Here is a 27,222-nt window from a genome sequence, read left to right on the forward strand (position 1 = left end):
CGGCACTCAACTTCACTCCCACCCAGCCCTGTTTCTCCTCTCTAATCCTGGACACACACAGGGTAAGAGATGGAAATGAAACTAACTCGAGGGGCACTTGGTCAGTGGCATTTCATAGTTCTCACAATGACCTTCTCACACACTGTTGTCCTATTTTACAGATGAGAAGACTGAGCGAGGCCTATGGAGGCCAGGTAGGCTCCCTAAGGCATACAAATGGGGGGTTGGGACCCAGAGCAGAACTTAGACATTCTGCCTTCACTCCTTGCCTCTTCCCTTGCCTCCAGGTGCCTCCAAGGAAGTGTCCTGTAGCCTTGTCCGTGCCATCAGAGGCCCTGGGATGGCTCTGCTTGTGGAAGAACCAAAGAAAAACACAGGCTGGGCTTCCCCATCAGGCCCAGGTGCTGTTCTTCTGCAGAGAATCAGCTTCCTGGGCAATGAGTCCAGGGCCCCGCTCAGCTCTGCCCTCAGACAGACCATCTCCACCCACCAGGGACCCAGCCTCAAGGCCTGCCGCAGACCTTCCACAACAACCACCCTGCAAAGGAGTCTCCTGGCAGCATCCGCGCCTGGCGCTTCCCCTCCCTGGAGGATGCTGTCATGTTCCGCTCGTGCTGTCGTCCTCCACCAGCAGACATAATTACCACCGCTCTCGGGCTGCCAGTCCACAGAGCCAAGAAATAACAGGCTCCGTGACATGTCCCAGCCAGCCAGCCAGCCAGCGACCCGGGCCGGGCCCACGCCAGCCCCCGCTCTCCTGCCCCGTCGGGCTCCTGCGGCAAATATCACAGCTCCTCCTGCCAGCCGGGGGAGAGGCTGTCCCACCTCCGCCGAACCGAGCGTCCTCAGCCGGCAGCGTTCTCAGACCCTTTACCATCGCAGCACAGCAGAGCAAGGCCTTGTGTTAGAACTACCCAGGTGCCAAACGCTGGAACTAGCTGTGCTCATCTGCCAAGACCCAAATAGAATCTAGCCCAGGAAGCACTTTTTTTTTTTAACCGACTGGTATCCTCAAACCAATTTTTCTACCAACCAGATCCAAACCTAAATGTTTTCTAAAATGACCGAGTCAGAACCAAGTATTTACCAGGATGAAATGAACACGTGCTGAACATCCACAATGTACCAGGCACCTTCATGTTCGTTTTCTCACTTAATCTGCCCAAACCCTGCAAGAGAGGCCTTATTAGCCCCATTTTACAGGTGAGAAAACTGAGGATCAGGGAGGTGAGAAACTCGCTCAGGCCGCACAGGACGTGAATGGCCAATTCAAGATTCAAACTGCCGGGTGCCTGCCATTGGGTATGGCACAAAGTCAGTTTATTAACCTGCAGGGACCCAGTACCCAGAGGCTCCCCAACCCACCTGACCCTAGCTCACCCCAGGCCTCAGTGCCTTCCAGTTCCCATGAGCCTGACACCAGCAGCAACTTCTCCCCCAGCTGAGTGAAACAGGGACCCAAGGATTCGGTTTGCTGTAGCACATATTTTCATGTCCCAGATTGGTATTTTAGAAATGGCCAACATTCCCGTAGCTTCTGGTTCCCCAAGTGTTTGAGAAAATCAGCCTGGTTTTGATACATGGTTCTTCCAAAAACTAGAATATGCATTTGGGGTTCAGCAGATCGAGGTAATTCCTTCTGATTTGGGGACCAGGATTTCCTAGAGTCCCTGGATACCTACTCCACTAGGCAGGAGTCCCCCTGGGACAGGGGCTAAGATTGAATCACTCACCACTATCTCCAGTGCTATCGGAGCTGCTCAAACAACACTGGATGGATGGACAGATGGTTAGATGGGCGGGTGGGTAGCTGGATGGATTTTAAAACGCCCTTTTGGCTCCAAAACTCAAAACTGGGTCCAAAACACAAATCTTCAACCAGTTATAGTTCATATCCCTTGCATTTCTGTGAAAGCATGTGTAAGGTTTCTATTTCCCTCTAGAAAGACAAAGACTCCCCCATTCATTCTCATCACTCAGTCAGCCGGTAACAAAAACCATATCCAACATACATCCCCACACCCAGACCCCATGCGGGCTACTCTGCTGAGTTCCAAACCACAAAATAGGGGCTGACGTGCCTAGGAAACCTGTAAACACCATTCCTGGAGCAGCTGCTCTGGCGATCCTGGAAGTGGAGAGCTATGATGATTATGCTCCTGGGCCGGCTGTGCTGGAATAGCTTTTCCTGAAGCATAATGAATTCTGCAGGTCTTAGGGGAACCCAAGCAACAGCCATGGCCGCCAGCTGCTATTCTAGAGGTTTCTCCTTATCATCTGCAGCCAAACCCAGCCAACATCAAAGGGAGATGAGGAAAACCCCGCAGATAACAGAGGCCAGGCTGAGCCTCAAGGTTCAGCTGGCGGGGTCAGAGCAGGAGCCTGGGAAGCTGGCACAGTGGCGCCCACACCTGATGAAGAATGTGACCCGCAGAGAAGGAGGGTGTGAAACAAGGGCAAGCGAGAAGTCAGAGGTGGTCTGGTCACTGAGAAACTGCTCTGAGCCACAGCGGCTAGACCCAGGTGGAAAGCTAAGTCCAACGCCAACGCTCTCCTCCAAATTCCTGAAGTTTCTAAATGTGTGACAGGCTGGGTGTGAGCAAGAGGAAACAAGCCAGCCAGTCCTGGAAGAGTGCCTCCTCCCAGCGACAGTGTCCCGGCGTCTGAGCACTTCCTCTGCTCTGCATGCTACAGGGAATTCCCAGGACACTGCCTGGCCAGCTGGCCTGGACCCCCCTACTCTCCTGGGCAGGTCAGACAGCCACACAAAAGGGAAAGAGCTGCTTGAAAGGAAACCACATATTCAGGAAAATTCACCTTGGCTCCAAGTGTGGACCACCTTTTAGAAAAAGGCCATTCTCCACCTTGAGATATAGGGCAGCTTGAGGGTTGGGGCAAGGGCCTGAGGGGAGAACAATCTTAATGGAAAGGTATCTGAACTCTGGTCCTGGGCACCCAGGTCAAGCAGAGGCTAGAGAAAATGGCTTGGGGAGACGAGCCCCGCCTCTATCCCTGCCAAGGAGAAAAATGATGACCATTCTCATACTGACAGGCATGTCCCTGTTTACAAAGCCCATCCCGAGCCCAGTCTCATCTGATCCTCAAAATTAGCCCCTTCCCCCTTTTACAGATGAGAAAACCGAGAATCAAAGCAGATGGTAAGTGTAGAATCAGGACTGCGACCCAGGCGCTCAGGGTCCATGGCCGGTGTATTGCAAGCTACCTGGGGAGATGGACGTGATTCAAATCATGGCTGCAAGGATTATTAGTGTGTGACCTTGACCAAGACATGTACCTGTCCTGGACCTTACTTTTCTCATCTGTGAGATGGGAACATAGTATTAGACTGAACCATATGAAACTGTTATTTTTCACATGGCTCAACATAATGCCACTTACATGAGATAATCAGCTTGGAACCTGGCAGAGAAAGGATCTAAGAAACGTTCCTGTTTTCACCCTTTTACCTCTCACCTGTGGACCTCACTGTAACCCTAAGCACAGGAAGGTGACAATAATGACCTGTGTTTCCTGAGACAGGTGACTTTAGCACAGTCTCACCAGAGGTTGTAGGTGGTAAGATGACCAAGTGAGGTGTGTGTAGGGCCAGGGAGGGGGTATGGTCTACGTTGAGGTGCCGTAATTAGAAACTGAGGTTCAGTCTGTGGTCAGAATGAGGGCCCTTTTTCTGTGAAAAGCACACTGTGAAAAAGCACATTGCTTCCTATGAGTCAGATCTGGCACTTGTCCACACTGGGCTAACCAGCTAAATGTCCCCTCCCCAAAGCAAACACCTCCCCCTCACAAGCACACACTTGCACACCTTTCAGGACCACACCCTGGCCGGTTTGCACTCGGGATCCAACTGTCCACGCCCCTTCACGGGAGCTCTTGAATCCGAATGGACCAGGCCTGGCTGAGGAAGGACACAATCTCCCGCCCCCAGCCCGGCGTCCCTCCTCCTGTCTCCCTGGCAGGGGACCTGCTGAGCCAGAGGTAACCCACTGACCAAAGTTCTCTAAACAAGCCCTGGCATCACATGGTCCTAAGTGTCCAAAGGAATACTCATTTCCAGTTATTCACGGACCCAACTCATGGGGTCTTGGTTTCTTAACCTTCACTTCCACACACTGCTCCCAGATGCCTTGTTTTAAAAAACCTAATTTCCAACCTGGGGGTTCACAGCTCACAAGCTCTGAAGGGCCCTTCCGTTAGAGGACACCCCACACCACCCCATGTGGACAGCTCCCCCACACCTAGTTTCTGCTTGTCCTGCCTACCCCTCCTCCATCGCCCTCAGACCAGATGAAGCCATCCTGCATCTCACCTCCTCCTGGACCACCCAACCACACCTCCTTCACTGATCCTCCAAAGCCCACGTGTGTGTATATACATGAGCATGTGTGTGTGCGTGTGTGTGTGTGCATGCCTGTGTGTGTTTGCCTCATCTCAGGGCAGAGGAAATGGGTCTTGTGAAAAAATCTAAAGAGCATTCCATGCGTGCTTTTTCCAGCACACCTTACCCACTCTGCTTTATTTTCCATGGCACTCAAACTCTGACACCAGGATATTTTCATAGTTAGTTAATTTATTGCCCACCTCCCTCACTAGAATGTATGGTCCACGAGGGCAGGGACTAATCTCCGTTTTGTCTGCTGCTGCGTCTCTGGCATCCAGAACATGGCCTGGCACAAAACAGTTGTGTGAATGAGTGAATTCCTTCTGCAGGCACTTACCTCTGTGAGTTACTCTCATCTTACAGGTGAGGAAACTGAGGCTCAAAGGGATTAGGCGATTTGCCCAGGGCCCTCAGCCAATGAGTGGTAGAGCCGGAACCTGAATCCAGGCCTTCTGCCTTGAAAGCACACGCTCCCTCCACTCCCTTACATCAGTCACAGAACACAGCACAGCGCTGCTCAATGCATACTACTGGCTTGCTGATAATCACCTTTTGCAATCCCAGAAGAGGTAGGTGGGGACTCCTTAGCTCAGTCCCTATTCCTTTGGGAGCAGGCTCCAGGCCCCCAAATGCAGCCTTGTGCACCAGACCCAAACCTAATGAGTGAGCCTCACCCCTCTGCGGGGAAGCAAATCCGAGAACCCGACTTCAGGGACATCCCTGGGAGGCTGAGCTCAACGAGGACCTAGTGGCCTGTGCCTGAGCCCCAGCCCTACCCCACAGGGTGGAGGAAGGCCCTGGAGCTTACCATTGACTCACTGATGAGCAGCAGCAGGAGGGCTTCCTCAATGTTGTCCTTAGGGCAGTAGAGGCTGAAAGACACAAGCACAGGGCCCTCAAGAAGTAGCACAGCACCAGACACACTGGCCCTTCTGCCCTGGAGTCACACCAGCCCTGGTAAGGTGACCCTCTCCTGCATAATTCACAGGCACTGGATACCACCTGCAGCTCTTTATCGTGTCTCAGAGTTTTGGGCCTGAAAGGCTGCGGTGGGTGGGAAGCCGGAAATACTGCAGATGCTCCAGGGATGGAAATGGCTCTTCCAGCACCCAGTGCTGAGTGAAGCACCGGGACCAGGAGCAGGGAAGAGAGAGAAAGAAGCTCTGCTGGGCCCGTCCCAGACCCCACCTTCAATTATTGGCACTAACAAGAGAGAAGGTGTATTAAGACTATTAGGAAGGCAGGTACTCCCCAAATAATTTGTGCGGCCTTTGGAACCCTTATAGGATCCTCCCCGCAACCCTCTCCCCGAGACCTGCCTTCTCTAGTCTATTACCAAAGAGCCTGCCCGGCAGTGACCTGTGGTGGCTGGAGGAGAGCGCGGGGCAGAGAGAGGGGCCCCAGCAGGATGGAACCCTGGGTGTGGCGTGAGACTGGTGTGATCCGGCAGAACTTACTTGTCTCCTTCGTAGAGGTGAGGTTTCCGCAGGGCCTGCGTGATGAAGGAATTCTCCTCCTTGCTCATGAACTCAGGCAGTGGGTGGGACAGGGGGCTCCAGTAGCACTCCTCACTCAGGGAGTGCAGCAGGACCCCTGCCAGGTGCTTGGCGGCCATCTGGCAGAGAGGGAGGAACTCAGACCCAGGCACACGTCGGCTCTCCCCTGATATGGCCTAGAGTGCCTTGCACTCCCCACCCAGCCTAGTCTGCCTGCCTGACAATGTGCTGCCCCTCCAGGGGGCCCACCACCCCACTCCCAAGGAGCCCCCTCACTTCTCCATGTCTCCAGCACTGAGCCTACCCGACCCCTTCTGTTGGCCTTTGATGGCTCCTACTTAATCCTTTATCCTCTCCCCTCTCCCAGACAAGAGGTGCCTTTCCTCCTTCTTCTGACCCCGTGGAGCCCAGCACAGCTCTGAGGATTCAGAGGCCCTTGCAGAGCACCAAGCCATAGGCACAGGCAGCTCTCTACCAGGTATCTTTCTGATATTTGACCAAATATTCTAGACTGAGAAGCAGCTGTGGTTCTGATTGGGGGTGAATGAAAGCCTAAGAAGGCAGGCCGGAATCGGGGCAGGAAAGCAGAGTCAAGGGTATTTACTAAGATCATAAACGAATCCCTAAGAAGTAGCACACCACTTTGCTAGGAAAGAATGGCTGTAGTTTTCAACATGATCTAACGCTAGGGGCTGTCTGCAGGGCTGTGATGAGAAAGATGCTGAGGATGCTTCCTAGGCTTAGTGGGAAAGATGCTGAGACGGATTAACAATGTCTGCCATGAGCATGGATGGGCAGAGTAGAAGCTTGCATGCAGTACATTGCCATCCCTGATGCAGGGGCTGCCTGCTGGGACCTCCGTTGTCTCCCACTGAAATCGACCCCTGAATAAACCAACCACAGCCAGCACCCAGCCCTGGGGCCTCCCGTGTGTTACCACTTTGAAGTTCTGAGTTGCTTTGGTCTCCACCGTCCGTAGGACCTCCCGGAGCTCTCTCATGCCTTTCACGATGTTCCTATTGGGAACACAGCAGAACCAGGGTCTTTACCAGCCTGGTTCCCACGAAGACATCCTCATCTAACCTGCAGACACTAGGAGAAGCCTGTCTGACTTTTACTTGAAAACATTCCACAATTGGAATGAAATGAAAGGTCAGAGCTGTAACACCAGGACCTCAGAGGGCCAGGACATCACCCATCAAAGAACAGAAGAATCCTTTCCCCGCAACGTCTCCCGGAAACTCAGGCTTCCAGTCGCCACCAGAAGGGAAGTAAGATTGAGTATTTCAAACACGATGTTATCTTGGTTTAACAGACCTGGGCTGGGGTCAGACTTTCTGACCTGAGTCGGCCTCAAATTCTCCATCTGCATCTACCACATCTAGTCAAGACTAGAATCCAGCCTCACCTCTTGGTCCCTTCCACCAGAGCCCTAGATGGGCCTGCATCACTGGGCCTGGATGACCACATGACAGTCTCACCCCCCTCCAGTCAGCCCTCTGCACCTTGAAGTAGTTTTCAAACTTTTTAAAGTGTGACCCATAGTAAGAAATACATTGGACACTGCAACCCAGTATACACATCCACCCTCCTTATATAAAGCTGAAGTTTCTTGACGCATTACCGATCTCACTACGTGCAGTCCACTCTGATATTTTCTATTTGATGTCTCCCCTTATTCCTCTTTTTTAAAATGCTGGTTGTAGCCCTCAGCCCTCTAAGCAGACCTTGTAACCCACTGACGGCTTGTGGCCTGCAGATTGAAAAACTGCTCCCACTGCCCCTTGAGGAGTCTATCCGACATGCAAAAGTCATCTTGTTCCTCCCCAGGGCGGCCCCTTTATCGTCGGTGGCCCCAGGGCTTACAGAATCCAGTCTAGGCCCTCACTAGGGTGTCCTGGGGCTAGCGAATCTGCCCCTTGCCTCCTTCCCATCTCAGCTCCCACCACTCAAGTCCTTTCTGAACAACTCACCACAGTTCCCTATGTCAAAGCTTGGCACAGCCTTCTCCCATGCCTTAAACAGCCTTTCCCCTATTCATCCTTCAAAACTCCTTCCAACATCACTTCCTCCTTGCAGCCCTCCCAGACCCCTCCCCATGCCCACCCCTACTAACCGTGTAGCTCTTATACCCTGTTAATTCCTCTTCTGAAGCAAGCACGACACTGTGTGGTCATTTCCTGTTTACAGGCTGACCCTTCATGTTCTGTGTGTCCCCCTGAGGGCAGGGCTCCTGACTTGTTCCTGAAGCTCAGCCCCAGCACAGCTCCTGGCACATGGCTTCTGCTGGGCAAATGTCAGAGGACTGCCTTTCTTATTTGCTCTGGGGGTTCCCCGGATTATAGTACACAAGGGAAAGCAGAGGCTGCCGGGCCAGTAAATTTAGAAATGAAAGATCAGAGAGAGTGAAAAGCCAAAGCTGGCCACAGGAAAGCCACATGAGCCCACCCTGCAACATTCATGCACAAAACAGACTCCTGAGGGCATTGGGACCTGGAGCTGTAAAAGGACAGGTTTGTAGATCAAGTCCCTGCCTTCTGGGAACCTTTCGTTTCAGACAAGCAAGCCCCAGACATGCAAACTACCAATATTATAAACACAGACCCTTGTTTGTAGGGCTGAGAATGGAGACAAACACTCCCGGGACAGAGTCAGAGCCCGAACGACCTTCCCTAGTCTACCCAGAGCTTCTGAAGAGCTGGGAGGGGCAAGCAAGACAGGGCACCAAAGCACCCTTAGAGACGGCTCAAGTCTGGGCACTGCTACTGACGGGCACGTGGCCAGGGAGGCTGGCTCACCTCTGTGGGCCACACATGGTCTCCTGCTCTGTAAAATCAGGCCTTCAGTTGGGATCAGTGTCTCCCAGACTTCTGTCATCTGCACACCACATTTACAATGTTTGCTACTAGCTGCACACCATCAGTGTTATTATTTAGGTAACTTTTCTTTATATCTTCTCTCTTTTTACTTCAGTAGATATCTCACCTTAATCAAAAATACCTGAGATTATGGATTCGGCGTGCTGGTTTTCTTTTTGCCAATAGATATTAAATACAGAAGTACATTTAAAAAGTTATCTGCATATCACTGAAAACCACCCTGTGTATCACTAGAGATACTCACCCCACACTCTGAGAAACAATAGTTTAGATAGAAGGTTCTCAAAGTGTGGTCCTTGGACCAGCAGCATCAGCATCCTGGGAACTTACTAGAAATGCAAATCCTGAGGCCCCCCACTCCAGACCTGTTGAATCAGAAACTCTGGGGTGGAGCCCAGCAATCCAGGATTTCTCAAATTTCCAGAGGGTTCCAATGGACACTCAAGATGACTGGTTTGGATGATCCTGTGTCTTCTAGTTCTCCTATGCTAAGAAGCCAGGTTCCACAGGGACAACCTGACACGGAAACCCCAGCTTTGCAGACAGATCCTAAATCTGTCATCTTGGGAAGCAAGGCAGTCTCTGAGTCCTAGTCTCCCCGTCTGTAGGAGGAGGACTCCTCATTGGCTCATAGTGCTGTCAGGAAGACAAATGTACAAGAAGCCCCAAGCACCTCCAGGTGTGTAGTAGAGGCTCACTAAATATTAGTTATTTTCCATTCCCCTTCTAATTCAGGTCTTGAAGATCATATTATTTACCTTAATTTGCCACATTATTTACATGGAAGGTCAAGAGCTAACGAGTAGGGGGAGGGACAAAGTCTGTGAGGGGATCCTTCAGCCTCGTGCCCATCTTTCTTCTTCCATCATTCTCTACCCCCACAGGGGACATAAGAACAGGATTCAAGAGGAAGATAGGCACGGATGTTAACTCAGGGCCAATCTTCCTCAGCAAAATAAAAAAAAAAGAAAGAAAGAAAGAAAAGAGGAAGATTGGTAGCAGATGGTAGCTCAGGGCTAATCTTCCAAAAAAAAAAAAAAGTACTAGCAAGAACAGGATTCCCTAGTAGACAAACCACACCCGGGGACAGGCTGGGAGCCCCGCAAGCCCGAGTAGGAAGAGTCTGCAGCAGAGGCCCTTCAGTCCCACTGAAGGCCCCGCCTTAGAAAAGAACCCAGAGTTGGGTAGCAGGCCATAGGCCATAGGCCAGCCAGCTGAGGGGAGAGCCCGGCACCAGCCACTTCCAGGAGAGAGGAAAAAGACACAGACAGAACGGGCTCCCAGCAGAGGAAATGGCTGGCTCTGGGAACTCACCTGCAGCAGAGCTCTGCCGCAGCAGCTGGGCCAATGGCCACAGGATGAGGCGGGGCTACTCCACGGCCCTATGGCCCAGAGGAAGCTGGTGGCTCCCGGCACCTATGGGTGACTTTCCACTCTGTGGGCTACCTGCCAGCTTCCTCCCTGGCAGCCTGGACCAGGAACCAAGCTGCAGCCATGAGGGGCTGTGGCCTTTCTTCCCACTGTAGCACACAGACTGTCCTCTCTCCGCCCGAAGTCTCTACACCATCAACTCTGGAAGAGCCTCCCACCCCAGCAGCCCCAGCATCACCTGGGGACTTGGGAGAAGCGCAGACTCTCAGAGACCCTGCTTGCGCCAATACACACACACAATTAAGGAATCAGAACTGCATTTTAACAAGATCCTATGCCCAAAAAGTTGTGTATTTTTACTATTTTCAAATCTATAAGGGATTTTGGTAACTAAATAAGCTCCCAGGAATTCATTAGCAAAGTAAATAATCACCCTTAGGCATCTTTTGGGCAAATCTCAATTTTTATTGAATGCCCATAAAGAGAAAAACCAACACAGAGGTTCCAGTGTCCAGGGCTGTACAAGGAGAGATTCGGGGTCCCAGCTGGAGCTGACCTGTTCTGAGATGTTGGGAACACCCCTCTACCTCAGCTTGCCCCCCTGGGAAATGGAAACCAGACGGGGTGTCTCACACCAGCCTGAGCAATCCTGCCCCAGGTCTAAGGCTGCCCCTGCCAGGTAGAGTTACGGCTTTTCCGAGCCCCGTGAGAGGCCAGCTGAAAGATCTCTTTGTTCTGGTCTCTCACACTGACCTTCCTGAGCAAAGCTGCCACTGTTAACAATATTCAAACAGGGCCTCAGACAAACCCTGGCCCAGAGTCAGGCTGCGTGTGGAGAAGCCAGGAGGCCGTTGACTCCAACTCAAGTACAGCCTGGCTGGCCAGGCGCAGAAAGAACGAGGAGGTGTGCGAGCCAGGATGGGTCAAGGAAAGCAGCTCGCCTCAGGAGGCCTCCAGGTGGGATGTGCAGGGAGGTGGCACGCTCCTCAGGTCCCCTAGTCAGCAGCTGGCAGCCATGGAGATTTGTCAAAGTGCTTCGGCTCATTCAGTTCTCGCAGCTTCTAATGAGGTTGGTGAGGCCAGCTTTGTTCACCCAGGTACCAGCACAAGGCTGGGCATATAGAAGGCACTCAAGAAGTCATTGTGGAATGAATAAACCGCCATTTCCAACGGGAAGATGAAAGCCTGGCAGACTTTGTGATGGCATGCCTGCCCAGGCCATCAATCACCCAAGGGGAGGTGGGCTTACGGCAAGCACCAAGGAGTTCCAATTTTACTCTCTTTTAACTAAAAAGGCTCCAGAGAAAGACACCTGTTTTGGGACCTGGCACGGCTACACGTTTCTTTCCTGGCCATTTGAACTCTAAGACTCCCAGGACTCAACTGACCAAGGCCTTACAAAGTGCCTAGTGCCGGCAGTCCTTGTCCTCAACAGGAATCTGATAGACACTGGTGGAACGAACTAAGAGACCGAATGAGTGAATGAATATCTTACTCATGGCTCTGCACAGAAGGTCTGTTAAATTAGGCCACACTCTTGATTTAATCAGAGCTTAGAAAGTGTTCTGTACACAGTAAGTGCTCAAGACATTTTTTTTTGCTGGGGGAGGGGTTTGGTTTGACTTGAACAGAGAATGAGAAACTGCATGGAATTTATGGCTGAATGGAACCTAAACAGACACTGGTGCCTACAACCCTGACCAGAAGTCCCCGTTCCAGGGCTGGCACTGCGAAACGTGAATGAGAGGTTTCCGGTCAAAGACCCAGAAGAGCACAGCCAGTTGGCAGATTCCAACAGCTGGAGGGTTGAATCAGGAGTCAAGGTCAGGTGAAGTTCAAATGGTTATCAAGCTGTCCGCTGCTGCCATAGACCCACGTCACCAGTTTCAAAAACTAAAGCTCTTCCTCTTCACCCCCAGCCGCAGAAAAAGGCTGTGACACTTCCCCTGTGGGGCACCGGGAATGTCCAGGCAAGGGGATCTTTCCTTTCCAGTGAGGTGGACAACATGTGGTATGGGCAGTAGGTACCAATAATAAATAAAGGCTGTGCATTAAGAGAGGCTAGGAGGGGCCCCAATGGGCCTCAGAGGTCTCCCTGTGTGCCAAAGCATGACACAGACCACCAGGAGGATCTCCTGGACTTCGCTGCTGGGTGATTCCGGCCCCTGAATCCCCCTTAAGGCAACCTGTCCCCTGTCCTCCCCCAGCACTGCAGATACGGGGCGGCTGCTGAGGATAAGACAAAATTACTGCTGAGTGAACACACCCACCACAGGTCATACGAAACAGCAGGCTGGGTTTTCTAAGGCCCCTCCTCATTCAACAGAGCCCCCCCAGCATTGCCGCCTGCAACCTGGCTGCCTTTGCTGCCTCCCCGACTCGGCACCAAGCTGGCAAGGTAGAGGGCATGTGCACACACACACAGAGCAGAAAGGGAGAGTGCTTTCACAAGGCTGAACAAGCTGCCAAGCCCTGAGAAACTCCCTTAGGAGATACACATGCTCCCTTCTCTATTGTTTGGTTTTGGTACAATGAGCACATATTGTTTTAGTAATTAAGAATATTTTTTTTTTATGCCCAAAACATACAGCCCACCTGGTTCAAAACACGTGGCCCAAGCTCACTCCCAGCCCTGAGCCAGCAATGGGCTCTGCCAGGCCTGGGCAGGAGGAAAGGAAAAAACCACCCCAAAGAGAAATGGCCCCTTGCCCACTCCAGGGGGAGGAGCCGAGTCGGCTCACATTCTTGTTCTTGGGAGATGCCCAGAGACTCAGTCTCAGTGAGGTCAGGGCCACCGACGGGACAGTCAGCTTCCCTGGCATTGCATCACTCCCTGCTCCCCGCTCCCCTTACTGCCTTACTCCTGGAGCTGCTTGGTGCAAAGGAGAACCAACCCTCCTCCACAGCCAGGACCCCGGGCCCAGCTGCCATTGCCCACCCAAGAACACGTCAGAAAGGCGCCCCCTCCTGGCGGCTGGCGGCCGCAGAACTGCCTGGGTGGAGGCTCCGACCAGAGTCCGTGGCTGCCCTCTGGTGGCAGCCAGGGGGAGCAAACCCCAGGCATCCCAGGCCCCAGCCCTTTGGGAGGGGGCCTCCCGATTCCTGACCGACCTTTCAGGCTAGCAATTTCAGTTCCAGGTCAATCAGAAACCCTGGCATCAGCCACAGAGCAAGGGGCAGGAGTCATTGGGGGGAATTCACTGCTGGATCAATAGGGCAAGGCCCTGGAAAAAATTAATGTCCCCTTGACACACCGAATGAATAACTGGGCAGAGGTTTCGGGCTTTGCCAGCACGAGGGAGGCCCAGGCTTCACTGAAGCTCAGAAGTAAAGGAGAAGAGCTGTCCAGAAGTAAGCAAACGCCACCCACTTTACACAGTGGAGAACACCACGCCCCTTAAATCATGTCAAATTCTCAAGTGGAGAGATGAGGCTGGACCCTGCAAGCAGGCAGTGCTTGTGGCCATCTGGCCCCAGGGACAGAGCGCTCTATTCTCAGCAGGGGCTCCTCAGGCGCCTCTGGAGCCTGGTCCACCCCAGGCCCACACGGGCATGAGCTCTGGCTCTCAGACTCTGGCCGGGAAGCAGGTCCTACCATCTCTCCCCATTCCCTGGGCCCTAAGGAACCCCTTCTTACACCCGAACAGCACCTCAGCCCCTGGCTCCACGCCACCTGGACTCCGGGATGAACTGTCTCCTGCGAGCCCACCCTGTCCCAGGCAGCACCCCCACCTCCCTGCCTTCCCTTCCTCCCTACACTGAATACTGTCTGAACATCTACACTTGGCTCCTTCACTGTCTGCTGGGATGTAACCTCCACAAGGAGGGACCTCATCTGTTCCCAGCTCCAAGCCCCGGAGCAGGGCGGGGCGCCTGGCTCACAGTGGGCTCTCAGAGTGAAAGGAAGTGCTGGGCTGTTCTCCGGGCTGTTTCACCTCAGCCCCATTCCCCCTCTGAACATGAGGGAGGGTTTCCCTCTTCCCCAACACCCCAAGAGCCCAGGGGAGTGGTGGTGAGTTTAACCAGCAGGAAATGGCTCCGGGGCTCTGAGAAGACTTTTCAGAGCCGTCCTAGGGAAGACGACCCGATGTCAGGTCCCCCTGATCTGCTTCTTACATCTTAGGCTAAGACAACAGTTCTCAACTGGGGGCAATTTTGGTCCCCAGGACATTTGTCAATGTCTGGAGACACTTTTGGTTGTCACACTTGGGGGCAGTAGGAGCTACTGGCATCTAGAGGATGGAGGCCAGGGAAGTCGCTAAAACCTACGAGGTACAGGACAGGCCCCCACAACAAAGGGTGTCTGTCTCAAAATGTCAACAGTGCTGAGGTTGAAAAACCCTGGGCTAAGGTGACTTTATATATTGTTTAACTTTCTAACCACAAATGTACAAGAAAAATACTGGAACTGGTGATTCACCTAGGAAGATGTAACTCTGACCTGAAGACATAATGTGTAATGACAAGAACTCATTGACAGGGACCCACTGTGGGCGGGTGTACAGTGGGCCCGGGACTGTGCAATGAGCATGACCTCGGGCTGTGGGGCTTGACAGACCCAGTTCAGCACAGGTTTGCTGGCCATAGTACCGGTTAGCCCCGTGACTTTGGGCAAGTTCTTCAGTAAAATGAGAATGTTGGTTCCTACTCCACAGGATTACATGTAAAGGCATTAGCATTCCGCCTGGCACCCAGCAAGTATTCAACAAATATTAGCTACTATTAAGAGGAAAGGTGTAAAGAAACTGTTTAAAGCCCAACCAGGCACACAGGGCTATAGCCCTGCTTTACATATCTGTCACAGCCGGGGCCACCTCTGGGCTGGATGTGGCCACAGGGAACCGAGAGAGGGGCTGAGTGGCTGCCACGTGTGCTGGGACTGCTGCTCACACTGAGGCTTTCAAATGTTTGGGCCGTTTGCTTGGAAAGAAATGATGATTCAATTTCCATTCCTCTCTATCTGGGAGGCCAGGCGGGGAGGCAGGGAGAGGAGTCAGCATCCTGGCTTCAGGAGGAAAAGAGGATGAAGGGAGGGGAGCAGAGTGAGAGGAACAGAAAAGTAACTGAAATTACTTGGACTTTCCCGAAGGGGTGATGGCCGGTTAATGCCTCTGCCCACCATTGGCACCACCACCATACACACACACACACACATACACAGCCTGAGTGTGCAGAATGCAGACAGGGGAGGAGAAAGGCCCCCTCTGGGGGGAAGTGGGACCAGGTTCAGGAAGAGGAGCCCCCCTGTGAGAATGGTGACTTGTCACAGAGGGACAAAGAGTGCCCTGAGTCAGCACACCAAGGATCAGCCCAACCACATCGGGGCCCTGTCCTTCTCTCACACCCCACAGGCTGCCCAAGCTGCCCTTCTATACTCCGAAAATTGGAAACGGCATGGGTTTCCAGGCCACTCAGATCTGAAGCTGGAATCCCAGTGGATGAGGTCTGGCAAGTTACTCAACCTCTTTGAGCCTCGTCCCCTCCCTAGTGAATTGGGGTCCCACGACCTCCTTTGCATAGCATTGTGCACTGAGCACGTGGTCCAGCCCGGCACACAGCAGGTGCTCAATAACCACTGGTCATCTCCCTCCTTCCCTCCTGGCTGTCCTTGACGTTCACCTTAGCTTCATCGCACCTGCAGAAAATGTGTGGGGAAGGGAGCAGACAGCCCTGAGGGGTGGAGGTAGGGGGAGCTCAGTGGAGAGGGAGTTCACAGCAACGTCTCCCGTGCTGAGCTCTGTACTCAAGCGTCTCTGCATTCCCTCCCTCTCCTTGGACCCTCACCGTCCCCTCCCCCATCTGCCATGCAGGACAAACAGAGCCTCCTGTTACAGAGCAGGGGCAGAGGAAGAACTTGCTCAGGGTCGCTGAGTGGCCTCCCACTCCCAGGCCCTGCCCTCATGGCCTCCAGGTGGTGAGGGCACCTACGAATTCTTCAAACCACTTATGACGCACAAGCACACTCACACCAAGGATCAGCCCCAACGTCACCGGGGCCCATCCTTCTCCCACACGCCTTGCAGGCTGCACAGGCTGCCCTTCCACACTCAGGCGAACAAATGCTAGGCTGGGAGCATTTGGAGATGTGGAGCAGGGTTGTAGGCAATGTAGCCTAGTGCTCAACAGCATCAGACGGGACCTGTACACATAATCCTGGCTCCACCCAGAACAAGTCACTTATGTTCTCTGTGCCTCAGCTCCCCATCTGTAAAATGGGGATGCTAACTAACAACAGCACCTACTGCAGAGGGCTGTTGGGAGGACTAAACACACGTGCAAGCAAAGCACTTAAGTGCCTGGCACAAATTCAGCACTTTTAAGCGGCACCTATTAGTACAGTATTAGTTAAATAAATGAATGAAGGGGACGGAGCACTGAAATTAGAATTGTCCCCTTCCCACAAAATCTACTCCACGGGCTCCCACACAGAAGGAGAGCACCTCCTCTCCTACAAGAGGTTGGGAGGGAGGACTTCTTAAACATAGAGCGGGCGTCAGCAAACTCTTCTGTAAAGGGCTAAAGAGTAAATATTTTAGGATTTGCCGTACATGGTCTCAGTCACAACTACTCAGCTCTCTGGGTGAGAACATAATAAAATAAAACTTTATTTGCACAGACAGGGTGCGGCCAACCCCTGCTGCAGAGGCTCAGCTTCCGCAGGTTCACCCTGGGCTTCACGGTGTGGACAAGCCTCTGGGGAACAAGCCTTGCCCCTTCTTCTAACCTCTGCAGGCAGCGGCTGAGGCTGGCATCTCTTCAGGACCCTCATTCATCCCAGAGAGCTCACAACTGCAGATGGAGGGGTTCCCCAGGGGGAGGAGGCAGAGCCAAGGCAAGGGCAGTCACCGGCTAGAGAGCAGCAGCCTGGTGGCAGCTGCCTCACCAACAAAAACAGGAACCAGCCCGCTGGGCCACCGTCTCTCTGAAACTGAAGTTCAGCAACCGAAAAAGAACAAAAAAAAGCAGATGGTGGAACTGGAGCAGAGGCAGGATGCTCCCCAGAGTCCCTGTGACATCCCCCAGGCCCCCCCTCTATGGCCACAGGGTGGCCTGGGGAGCCCGGGCTCCAGAGCCAGCCCCACTTTTGTGGGGTGAGCCACCTGGGCTCTCTGGGCGTCTTGATCCACATGTCCCAAACAAGGACACCAGTGCCTCCTTGGCCCAGCACTTGAGAAATAAAGAAGGAAACAAAACAAAAGGTATCAAGTTCAAGCTTGGACCAGCAGCCTGTCCAGCTGTGGACTGCCACAAAAAATAGAAATAAATGATAATAATGCCTTTCATTTTCTTTTTTTTCAACCAAAGAAACTTTTCTTTTTAAGATCGCCCTGAACTAACACCTGTTGCCAGTCTTCCTCTTTTATTTTTTCTTCCCTAAATTCCCAGTACATAGTTGTATATCCTAGTTTAAGTCTTTCTAGTTCTGCTATGTGGGACGCCGCCACCGCATGGCTTGATGAGCGGTGTGTCGGTCTGCACCCAGGATCTGAACCAGCGAACCCTGGGCCACCAAACTGGAGAGTGCGAACTTAACCACTACACTGCCAGGCCACCGCCCCCCCAGCCCCCCACCCCTCGCTTTCGATTTTCTAAGCAGCTGTGATGAATCGGGCGCCGTGGTGGGTGTTCAAGTCTGAGGAGAGAGTAGGGAGACAGCCTGTTCCTGGCTGGGACCTTCCTCCACCTGTTCTTACCATGTGTGCGATGCCTCCACCTCCTCTAACAGCCGGGCCTGCCCACCTACAGCCATCTCCATCACCTCTGCCTCCTGGGAGTGGCCTCGCCATGGCGTGCTCCGAATCCCGGACAAGCAACTCCACCTCACTCTCTTGCAGGCAGTTGAGGACGGAAGCTCAGGGCTTCCAACACCCCAAAAGAGATGGAGCTCTGATGGGACAGGGCTGCTGGCTGGACAGGGATGGCTGCTGGATGGAGAAGCCACCTGGGCCAGAACCTCGAGTTCCAGTCCAACTGCTTCCCTCGGGGGCCCAGAGCACTGGTTCCCGAAAAGTGGGCCCTCAGAGACCCACCTCCAAACAAGGGCTCCACGTCAAACCAAATCAGAAACTTTATATGTCTTTGCCTCCTCCTGGAAATGCACTACTTTCATTCACGCTCCTTCGAGTTCCTGTTCTGGAGGGGGGGAGTCTTTAACCAACTGTTGCCCAAACTTATTCGGCCATGGACCCTCCTGCAGATGCTCATCCTAGAACCTGGGCCTCCTCCTACCTTGTCCTCCTCTCCCAGACTCCTCCTTCCTCTGGGAATCTCCCCTTCCTCAGGGCTCAGCTCAAGGCCAATGTCCCCATCATAGGACCCACCTAGCCCTGAGCCAACCTGCAGGAGTGGGCTTGGCCACCTTCCCCTTGACCCCCACCGCGAGCACCATCATGGGGAAGAGAGATGAGCAGGAACAGGCAAGAGGCTCACAGCCCAGCCCTGAGCGGAACGAGCAGGCTGCCAAGCAGCATCCTTACAGGATACTATTTATTGTTGCTGTTTAAAAAAGAAAGGAAAAAATACACCTGTATATCTTTACATAGAAAAACATCAAAGATACATCAAAATTATCTAGAGCACAGGGTATGTAATTTTTTTCTGTAAAGGACCAGATCGTAAACATTTTGGGCTTAGAGTCACATAACTCTGCAGTTTGCTCTGAAGCAGTTGTAAAAATAGACGATACCTAAATGAGTGGGCAAGCTGTGTTCCAAGAAAATTTTATTTACAAAAGCAGGCCGCTGGCCAAGTCAGAATTTGCCAAACCTTGATATAAAAATTGAATGTGTGATTTTTATTTTCCTATTTTATATTTTTATGTATTTTCCAAAGTTTCTACTATAAACATTACTATTACATTATTTATGTAAACTGGGAGGGGGAAGGGATCAATAAATTATATATTTTTTAAAGGAGCAAATGGTTCTTAAAACATGAAAATATATTAACCTCACTCTTGAGAAAAATGCAAATTTAAAATGACACTGAGATGTCATATTTCACCAATCAAGATCGATAAAACATCAAAACACTTGCACTATGTTGCGAGGGTTTATGAAGCAGCCTCTCTCACATCCTGGTGGAACAGAAGTTGGCACAGCCTCTACAAGACCCAAGTTGGCCATCTCCATTAAAACAAGCTTTTGACCCAGAACTTCCCTGTCTAGGGAATCACCCTACAGACTCCCACTGTGAAACAACACACAGGCATGGTTCTCTTCTGGACTCAGGGCCACTGAAAAGAGCTCGAGTCTGGAAAAGACCTAACTGTCTATCGGTTGAGAACTGATTAAACAAATTAAACAAGAACTGTGCCATAGGATACTACGGAATATTACGCAGTGCTGTAAAGGAAAGGCAGCTCTGGTGTGGAATAATCTCCAAGAGACGTATTTTAAATAAAAAAAGGAAAGGGGCAGAATATGTGTAGAAAAAAGGAGGAAAATAATATATGCATATAATTGCTTGTGTATACTGCTGATTATCTTAGGATGATATAGGAGACTAGTGACGCTGACTACAGAGGAACCAGAAGGTGGGCGATGGAGGCAGAAGAGAAACTCTATACTGTCTATTCTTTTGTACCTTTTTAATTTGGTACCATGTGCAAGAATCGCCTAGTCAAAAAAAGAATGTTAAATTAAAGGAATGAAGGGCTGGCCCCGTGGCGGAGTGGTTAAGTCTGCATACTCTGCTTCAGTGGCCCGGGGTTTGCTGGTTCAGATCCCGAGCACAGACCTACACACCGCTCAAGTCATGCTGAGGCAGCATCCCACACAGAAGAACTAGAAGGACTGACTTACAACCAGGATACACAACTGTGGGTGCTAGTACTGAGGCTTTGGGGAGAAAAAGAAAAAAAAAGAGGAAGATTAGCAACAGATGTTCGCTCAGGGCCAATCTTCTTTACCAAAAGAACAAAAAAGCATACCTTAAAATAAAAAATTAAAGAATAAAGTGAAATTTAACAAAACAAATTATACCAAAAATGAAATTTGGGCTTCAAGGGACTCTGGTCCATCAGAGCAAAGAAAGCTCCATGATCCTGACCCTGTTTCCTCACCTGTGAGGAAGAGGTAATACCTGTTTGGCTGACCCACTGCCACCTGGGAGGCTAGAGTGAGTGACAGATGTGCCAAGGCTCCAAGTGACTGGCTGCACTCAGCACATGGGAGTCCCTCCGCTTGCCCAGGATGTCCTCATGGCCCCAGCCCACAGTGTCTGCAGAGGTGGTAATGACACCGAGGTGGCAGCCGATGGGGCACAGGAATCCCCAGCCCCCACCTGCTAGTCTCTGGACTGGTAGAGGCCTTCCTGGCAGGCAGGACTGACCACTGCGGGACCACCTAAGAGCCATGGTTGCCTGCAATGCGCCCTCCTGATTGTGTGGCTTCTCCCTGCCTCACCACACCCCCCATGAGGCCCACTCCAGGCCCAGCGCCCGTACCACCACCCCCTCCTGCCCAGCTGGAAGCATGCCCTGCACTCTTCACAGAGGGAGGGTGCCCTGCTTAACTCCAAGGAGCAAAAGAGTAAGGAAGGGGTTCCGGGCACCATGGTTTTTGGGTCTGAAGGAGGCGAGTATTCGCAGGACCCTCCAGTCAATGCATCGGAATACGAGCTTTCTGCCACCTTGTCGGCAGGGACAGTCACTCCTCCAACATGAGGCCAGCCCTTTATTTTCACATCACTTCCCCTTGCATCTCATTGCTCCTTGAAAGTTGGGATAAGCAGGAAATGCCTTTTCCATTTGATTTTTGGGGAGAATGAGGCTCCAGGAAGTGAAATGACTTTACCCAAGGCCTGAGTGACAGTGACGACCCCCAGACCAGCACCCACGGCCTGCTCCCTGTCCTTCCTCTTTCCACATCATCCCCTGGGCTCCCAGACCTCTCCCTTCTAAAGATAACCACTCTCACTCCTCTTCTCAGCGGTGCTCCCTCGGCAGCTTCCTGAAGCTCGGCCCCTCCCTCGGAGAGCGCCTGGGCACACCTTGGTCTGACAAGATGTGAACCAGCCAGCACCCATGGGTCCTGAGAGGGCGCGCACGCACACACGCAGGCCAGAGAAGAGGGAGGCCAGACCTAACACAGCCCACGTCACAGCACCCCAGCCCAGAGAGAAACGTCCAGGTCCCGCCTGGCCGCCAGCGACCTACCCCTTCTTCAGGTTTGTCACATAAGCGCTCTGGAGGGCGGCTTCCAGGAAGTAGGTGAGCTCATAGTCAAGCGGGTGAGAGCCCTTCAGATGCCGTGATGTCGTGTTATTTGTTATCTGGGAAGGGGAACACAGAGAGAGCCACTGTCTCAACATCCCGAGGCATGGGGCCGGGGTGAGGGTCAGCCCAGGCAGAGGGAGCGACCCCATCAACCCCCCAAGTCCCCAGCCACCTCAGGGACCCGTGGGGCAATCCTTAGACCAAAGTCAACTTAACTTGCTTTAACTAAAATATGTCTAAAGCACTCTCCCCAGCCAAAAGCTGGAAGGTCACAGCAGCCCTCCAAGGCTGGTTTGTCTGCATTTTGTAGATGAGGAAACTGAGGCTCAGACAGTGCCTGTGTCACAAAGCTGGTGTGCACCTGGACCTCAAACTCAAGTCTGGCCAGCTGCAGATTCTAGGCTGTTTCTAGTACTTATTGGTTCACTCATTCAACAAACACTTGAATGTCTACCAGAGGCCAGGCACTGCACTGCCCCTGTCATAGGACCACGAAACATTGAACAGCCCAATGCCGGGACCCCTGGTTCCAGAAAAAGCTGAGGAACAATTACATTATTAACTGAGCTATCCTTAAGCGTCAGCTCTAAGAGGGTCTCCCAGCCCCACCACAATAGCCTGCCTTTACTGTGCCATCTCCCTTCTCTGATCCAACAAAAAAAACCAATGAGCCATCTACCTTATCTTTTGGAAATTGAAGCAGACTTGAGAGAGGTTCTTAGTTCCTCAGAGGTTGGGGCTGGGTCTTAGGAGGGAGACACAGCATTTCTGAGAATGCACAGGATTCCATGGCCTACCCTCCCTCCACCCGAGATAACCAGCTCTCGGGGACCATTTGTCTGCCCACTGCCACTGGCATTGGTTCCAGCCCCGGACATCACCACAGCTCATCACTCTAACCCCCTTTTAAGAGTCCAAAGCCAAGGCTTCTAGCTGAATGGGAGGCTAACTTTTTCATGAAACTTTCCTCCAAACCACATGCAATTCAAATGTGAAGAGCTCCTAAAACACTGCCACCTTGCAGTGATCCACGTGATCTTGGCGGAGGTCAACTTAACCCCGTCAGGTCTCCATGTGGACCTGAGAATGAACTCAAGTCCTGTTTTCGCTGAGCCCCTCCATCACGTCTCCATTCCACTTGAATCCACCCCAGCAGAGGGACTCCAGGGCAGTGACTCTCAACACAGGGCAATCTTGCCCTCCAGGGACACTGGCACTATCTGGAGGCATTTTTGGTTGTCACAATTGGGAGGAAGGGGCTGCTGTCATGTAGTGGGAAGGGGTCAGGGATGCTGCTGAACGTTTTACAATACACAGGGCAGCCCCACAACAAACAATTACCTGGCCCCAAATGTCGACAGTGCTGTGGTTGAGAACCCCTGCTTTAGGGGAACTGGCCCGGCCTGAGGAGGAATCCGAAACGGCCCTTCACAGAAACAGGCGTGAGGCCGAAATCCCGGCATTCGTCTCCTGGGCTCTGTCTCTAAGCTTACGACTACTTCCCCGCTCAGGACACCAATCCTAATCCGCTCTGCCATAGCCCCTAACTCTGCCCTGCCCTGCCGTCTAACAGCTATTAAACATCTACTAAACAGAACGCCTAAGACCACCCCCAGGTTCTCCCCCACAAGTAATCAGAGCCACACTCCCAGGGTTCAAATCCCACCAATGCCACTCACTCACTGTCTGAATTCTGGGAAGCTTTGTAACTCCTCGCCAAACCTGAGTTTCCTTGCTTGTAAAATGGGAACCTCAACAGTGCCTGTTGCAGCCGGTCGTGTGAGGGCTGAACGAGAGAATGACCGAAAGTACTCAGCGCAGAGCTGCCCCCGAAGCAGGCGCTCAGGAACTGTCAGCAGTACTCTGTGGAAATGGCTGCCTGTGCTCCCCCCATTGAACTAAGAGCCCCCAGAAGGGAAGAACTGGGGCACCATCACAGTACGCTGCTGATACCTGAAACTGCTGTCGGGCAGACGGTGCACACAGGCCCCCCGAGGGGAGCTGGGAGATGAGGAGGCCAGAGAATTCCCAGACCCCTGCTGGCTGGCTCTTCGTTGGCCTCTGAAAGGCTGGGAGAATGGGTCCCAAGACCTCAGCTCCCCTAGGGGGTCCAGCAGGGGGCTTCCGGGACATCCAAGAGCAGGGAAGGGTGTCTAAGTGCAAGGAGCAGCCCCACTGCACCCTCCCCCCAAGGGAGGGTGGTGAGCACCGGTTTCACCTTTCTAAACCTCATCTATTCAACAGGGATAAACACAATACCTATTTCACAGAGTTGCTGTGAGGAGCAAACAGGTGAACAGATACAAACAACACTGTCACATTTGGTCGTACAAGCTGAGCTTACCAAGGAGGTTTCCGGTCCCTCACAGATGGCGTGCACTCATCTGTTTATTAAAACTATTTTCTGGCAGGAGAGGGTCTCGTTCTAACAGAATCAGCATACTATAAGGTGTTTTCCAAACCACAGATAGAACGTGTTTGGAGGGATGGGGGAGCCTTTCTCTAATCTGCACAAGGGTCACCTAGGGGCTTAGTGGGGGCCCGTAGATACGGTGCTCAACAGAGGGCAGCTATGAACACGGCGCTGCGATGCCCAGCTCACCTTCTCCAGCTCCTGCAGGAACACCTGAGCGATCCAGGAGGCCCTCTCGAAGCAGGCGATCACCTCCTCCTCCCTCTCGGTCAGGCGGTGGCGGGAAGCGATGGAGTTGGGTAGGCGTTCCAGGGAGAGGCCTGCAGGGGGAGGAGAGCATCTCAGACCTGCCCTGCTCAGGCCCCCCAATTTCAGGCCCTTCCCACAGGCCCAGGGTGGGCTCATCTGAGGAGACCTACACTCTGGAGCAGCCAGCAGGAGGCAGAGGTCCATGGAAGGGAAGGAGGAGGCCAAGCAACGGTGGTATTAGTGGCAGCGGGGATCAAGCGGTGGGAGGACAGTGGGCACCCATGTCCCACATGAGGAATCACACTGTGGCACCCTCATGTCCAACGCCCGCCTATGCTTCCAGGCCGGCTCCTCCGGGAAGCATTCTTGACCCCCTTTCTGTTGCTAGAAGAAAACATTCATTCCCCGGGCGCTCACCATCTCTACATCATATAGTGGTGGTTTAACACAGCTCTTCTCTTCCAGTAGCAGAAAGCTCCATATGGGCAAAATGTGAGCCTTTTGCACGGCCACAATCCTGGCACACAGTAGATGCTCATGTTATGCAGCATTTTACACACACCCTTCCCGTGAAACCAAACAGTAAGCTGAGTTATCTGCATGCAGGTCTTATCTGCCTGAAGTGGACATCTGCTGATTCTGCCTCCCCAGCATCAACTTCCCGTTCTTTCAGCTGCAGCACCTCACCTTCCCTTTGAGCACCCCTCCTGTAGTCTCAGTCTGCATGGTTCGGAGGGCGATGACCCTGCTCTACCTCCAGGGCAGGCACATGGCCCGGACTAGGCCAAGAAGAACCAAGCCCAGAACTTTTACATTTTCCACTGGGCTTGGTAAGCCGGTAAGAGGCCAGCCTGAAAATGTTAGGGAAAGCCTGGCTTGAAACGAAGCTACAGGGCTGGCCCGGTGGTATTGTGGTTAAGTTCATGTACTCTGCTTCAGCAGCCCAGGGTTTGCAGGTTCGGATCCTGGGTGTGGACCTACACACTGCTCATCAAGCCATGCTGTGGCAGCATTCCACATACAAAATAGGGGAAGATTGGCACAGATGTTAGCTCAGGGCCAATCTTCCTCACCAAAAAAAAAATTAAAAATGAAGCTACACAATATGAATGCAGTTGGCACGACTGAACTGTACACTTGAAAATGGTTAAGACGGTTAAACTTTTATGTTATGTGTTCTTTACAATTAAAAATTTTTTTAATTAAAATAAAGTAAAAGCATCACTCTAAAGCCAAAAAATACCCCAAACCCAAAAAAGCCGTAAGAAGCCAAGAAGGGAAAGCATTGTTATAATTATTAGAAGCAAATGCTATAAAGAAAAACAACTCTATTTTTATATCTTTTTTTAAGACAGGAAAAAGATTGAATAAACTCTTAGTCATGGAATAAAAAATGAGGCCTACACAGAGTAAAGATGAGCCATGATGGAAAAGGGCAGCTTCCTAAAGACACTGAAGTGCTACCCACTGACATTTTCCAGCACATGAGCCAATAAACACCCCCTCCAGCTGCTTTCTGGGTCAGTTTAAATCGTGTTTCTGTCACTTGTCACTCACACAGACCTGACCGGAGAGGGCTGTCCTTCTGGGCGGTCAGTTCTCACCAGGCAGAACCCAGGTCTCTCATCTTTGTGCCTCACACAGGACTTTACAGGAAGTAGGAGCTCAAAACGAATTTACTGAGGGAACTATAAGAACAGACCCCTCAGCTCTTTCCTGCCCCATGGCCCCAGCGTCCAACTGAGGACCAAGCCCTTATCATTTCAAACCTCCCTCCCCTCCCCGCTCTGATCCCCTCATTTCAGGCTTTCTCTCTTGAGTGGACGAACACAGCAGCCTCTTAACAGGTTTCTCTGCCTCCAGGCTCACTCTAGCCCATCCTGCACATGGCTCCCCGGGTGATGTCTCGAGAACTCCACCCCTAGAAACCCTCCAGGGGTCCCCACCACTATAGCGTAAGGTCCAAACTCCTGACGCTCCACGCCAGGCCCTCCAAGATGCATCCCCTGTCACCTCTCCAGCCGTGTCTCCCACCATACGCTGTAGACTGTATGTTTGTGTCCCTCCAAAATCCTTATGTGGAAATCTGGTGCCCAAGGTGACGGTATTAGGAGATGGGACCTTTGGGAGGTGATTAGGTCTTGAGGGTGGAGCCCAGAGAGATCCCTCACCCCTTCTGCCATGTGAGGACACAGGGAGAAGTCGGCAGTCTGCAACCTGGAAGGGACCCTCACCAGAACCCAACAATGCTGGTGCCTTGATCTTGGACTTCCAGCCTCTAGAACTGTAAGAAACAGTTTCTGCTATTTATAAGCCCCCCAGTGTATGGTACTTTGCTATAGAGCCCGAGCTGACTAAGACTCCACACCTGTCCCACGTACCCCCAACCTCCTGCTCCCAACTGCTGACCTTGTTCAAGTTGCTCCTGCCGCCTGGAATGCACCCCCGCCAAGTCCACCCCAAATTACCACTCCCCTTCTGCCTGAGTGCCACCTCGTGTATGGAGCGCCCCAGTCCATAGTACTCCTGCCCAAACATTTCTTATACTTATTTGTTCACACGTTCACCCAGCCAGACTGTAGGCTCCTTACAGACACCCACTTTATCATGTCACCCCTCTACCAGCTGGCACACAGTAGACACTCGACAAGCAGCAGCTCATGGGCTGAAGAACAGCAAGCCTGAGCACGTCTGACAGAGTACAAAGGGCTCTGCAAACACAGGGAAGGAATTACTGTTTTCCTTGGCTGGATTCCAACTCATACAGCTTCAGTGACCTTGCCCTCTGCCAGGCTAGGGTGTGAACAGGTCCAAAGCTCAGGGTGCCTCGGCCTGGGGGAGGACAGGCACAGAATGTGAAGGCCCTTGCTCAACACAGAGACTCAGTTACCCGTTCAGTGAGTGTCAACGTGGCTCCTGCCAAATGACTCATGACCGGGAGGGAAGAGCTCCTCACCCAAGAGGATAAAGGGGGAGGAGGCATGGAAGGGGCACCGGAGGAGACGCAGAAGGCAGGCAGGAGAAGGCAGGCCCTGCTGCTCACCGCTGACCCAGACTCGTGGCCTGTGCACCCTGCAAGAAGGCAGGACAAACACACAAACTGTTCAGAGGCCTGGCCTGGGAGACCAACTGTGGATGGCAGGAGGACATGGCCAACTCCAGAAGACACAGAGCGGACTAGTTTTAACACGGCTGCC

General features: G+C 52.4%; 1 protein-coding gene across 5 annotated transcripts in view; it reads right to left on the reverse strand.

The window, feature by feature from the left end:
- The window catches only part of TTC7A (tetratricopeptide repeat domain 7A), a 121,370-nt gene that overhangs the window by 68,208 nt on the left and 25,940 nt on the right, over positions 1–27,222 (reverse strand). For all 5 annotated transcript variants that reach the window (XM_023619128.2, XM_070235510.1, XM_023619129.2 and 2 more), the window contains 5 exons: positions 23,966–24,096; positions 21,304–21,419; positions 6,833–6,911; positions 5,857–6,014; positions 5,208–5,271 (listed from right to left, as the gene is read on the reverse strand). In XM_023619128.2, coding sequence (XP_023474896.1) covers positions 5,208–5,271; positions 5,857–6,014; positions 6,833–6,911; positions 21,304–21,419; positions 23,966–24,096 — 548 coding nt within the window. The remainder of the gene's footprint in view (positions 1–5,207; positions 5,272–5,856; positions 6,015–6,832; positions 6,912–21,303; positions 21,420–23,965; positions 24,097–27,222) is intronic.

The sequence above is a fragment of the Equus caballus genome, chromosome 15, assembly GCF_041296265.1.
Source record: "Equus caballus isolate H_3958 breed thoroughbred chromosome 15, TB-T2T, whole genome shotgun sequence".
Classification (NCBI taxonomy): Eukaryota; Metazoa; Chordata; class Mammalia; order Perissodactyla; family Equidae; genus Equus; species Equus caballus.